We start from the raw sequence: 1882 nt of genomic DNA, 5'->3' as shown, positions 1-1882 counted from the left end.
GACAACTGTCACTTTGGACGATACGATGTCCTCTACGAAGGAATAGCATATCGATTGTCGCCCAGCACTCCTTAAGAAGAAGCGCCAATGATTTATACAGTCACGGCGCGTGACACAACCTTCGCATTAGCAAGGACAACCGAGACCAACGTATGCGGATACAACCTTTGGCGAACGGAACATCCCAAGCTGTGTATTCTCGAAACGAGGCCCGAACGGACATTCAAAAGCCGTTCCAAGGTCAGAATCGACAACCTCGATATCTTCACATATGTGAATTCAAAATTTATATACGTCGAGAAACACCTGAAGATCCAGCTGACCCAACTATACAAGGATATTATGGAGCAAAAATGTGCACTGGAAAGGCAGATCCTCCTCAACGCACTTTCTCTAGCAAGCATAGCACCTGACGAAATGGCGCATCGAATAATGAAGTCTCCAGGTTATACCGCCATAACTGCAGGTGAAGTTATACACCTCATCAAATGTATACCTGTCAAATGCCGCCTACGACCTACCGAGGAGTGCTACAACGAACTCCCCGTCACTCATCAAAATAAGTCACTCTTCCTCTTACCAAGATCGAAGATACTTACTAAAGCCGGAACATCGAGGGATTGCAATGAACTATTACCAACTCTATACCAAATACACAACACCTGGTATAGACTAACACCGAAACCCGTGGAGTCGGTGGCACCGCCTACTATCAGGCCTCTAACCAAACCCTCATGGAAGTACGTAAGCCCGGATTCACTCGCTTCCAGTGGTATCTATACGAACGAAGATCTTGATCGTCTTCGCGACCATATCATGTTCCCCGTGGAAAAACCCTCCATGCTCCACACAATCGCCAGGGGAGCAATGGGACAGGAAATTCCTACAGGCAGTTTCTCCTTGCTGAATTTATTAGACGAGAAATCTATCGACCGAATAGCGGAAAATACCAGGGCCAGGCTATGGAAGGGATTTATAAGCTTCGGATCCGCCAGCGCCGGAGTACTTGGCATCTTCGTTACCATACGATTGATAAAATTAATCATCGACACCCTGATCCATGGGTACGCACTCCACTCGGTGTACGGATGGAGTCTACATCTACTCGGAGCCATTTGGACCTCGGTGACCAACGTCCTCCTACACCTTGGCAGATCAGCAGACGGAGAACAGGACAACGGACGAGAACTGCTACACCTGAAACCCCCTCCAACGAACGAAGAAGAAACAACCTTAACCCTGCCCACACAACAAACCCCTTTGATTAACGAATCAGACAGTGGCAAAGTGTGTGCAAAAACTCACCCTACGAGTGTTCTCCCAATGAAAGATTACGGCGAACTAAATAAATATTTACATAATCAATGTTAAGTTAAGAACCTAATCGTAGCGCATAGAAAACTAAGTCCAAAATGTTGGAACATTAAATTCCAACATTTTTATTTTAAGGGGGGAGGTGTCACGTCCGGCCGTATAAATTTTTTCGTTTACTCCAAGTTCCTTAAATGCTATTTGAAAAGCGCGCCAAAGCCGGCCATGACGCTTAACTCCGCCTAGAAACTAAGCGTGGCGCTTCGTAGCGCCTAAGGATCTCCCACCACGGTGAGAGCCCCTACTCCAAAGAGTTCCCCCTCTCCAGGCCGCCGCAGGCCCGAGCCGCCGAAACGAAGGACCTCAGAGCAGTCCCGAATTTCGGCAGTTCTCTGCGCGACACCGAACAGTACAGTCGCACTTCTAAATTCTAACTCTAAGTCCAAATTCTAAATCCTAACTCTAATCCAAAAATTCTAACTCTAAGTATAATATCCTAACTCTAAAATCTAAATTCTAAGTCTAAGTCTAAATTCTAATTCTAAGTTCTAGTTTCGAATTCTGTACTACT

At 46.1% G+C, this 1882-nt stretch overlaps 1 protein-coding gene across 1 annotated transcript; it reads left to right on the top strand.

Moving 5' to 3' along the window:
• Positions 1–336: 336 nt before the first annotated feature.
• Positions 337–1371, top strand: LOC146721604 (uncharacterized). Its single transcript, XM_085486534.1, has one exon. The coding sequence runs from the start codon at positions 343–345 to the stop codon at positions 1369–1371; it is 1029 nt and encodes a 342-aa protein (XP_085342660.1). The 5' UTR covers positions 337–342.
• Positions 1372–1882: the final 511 nt, after the last annotated feature.

This window comes from Nylanderia fulva, unplaced genomic scaffold (genome assembly GCF_048542155.1).
Source record: "Nylanderia fulva isolate GAGA-0341 unplaced genomic scaffold, ASM4854215v1 Scaffold446, whole genome shotgun sequence".
NCBI lineage: Eukaryota > Metazoa > Arthropoda > Insecta > Hymenoptera > Formicidae > Nylanderia > Nylanderia fulva.
This window is presented reverse-complemented; position numbering and strand designations above follow the sequence as displayed.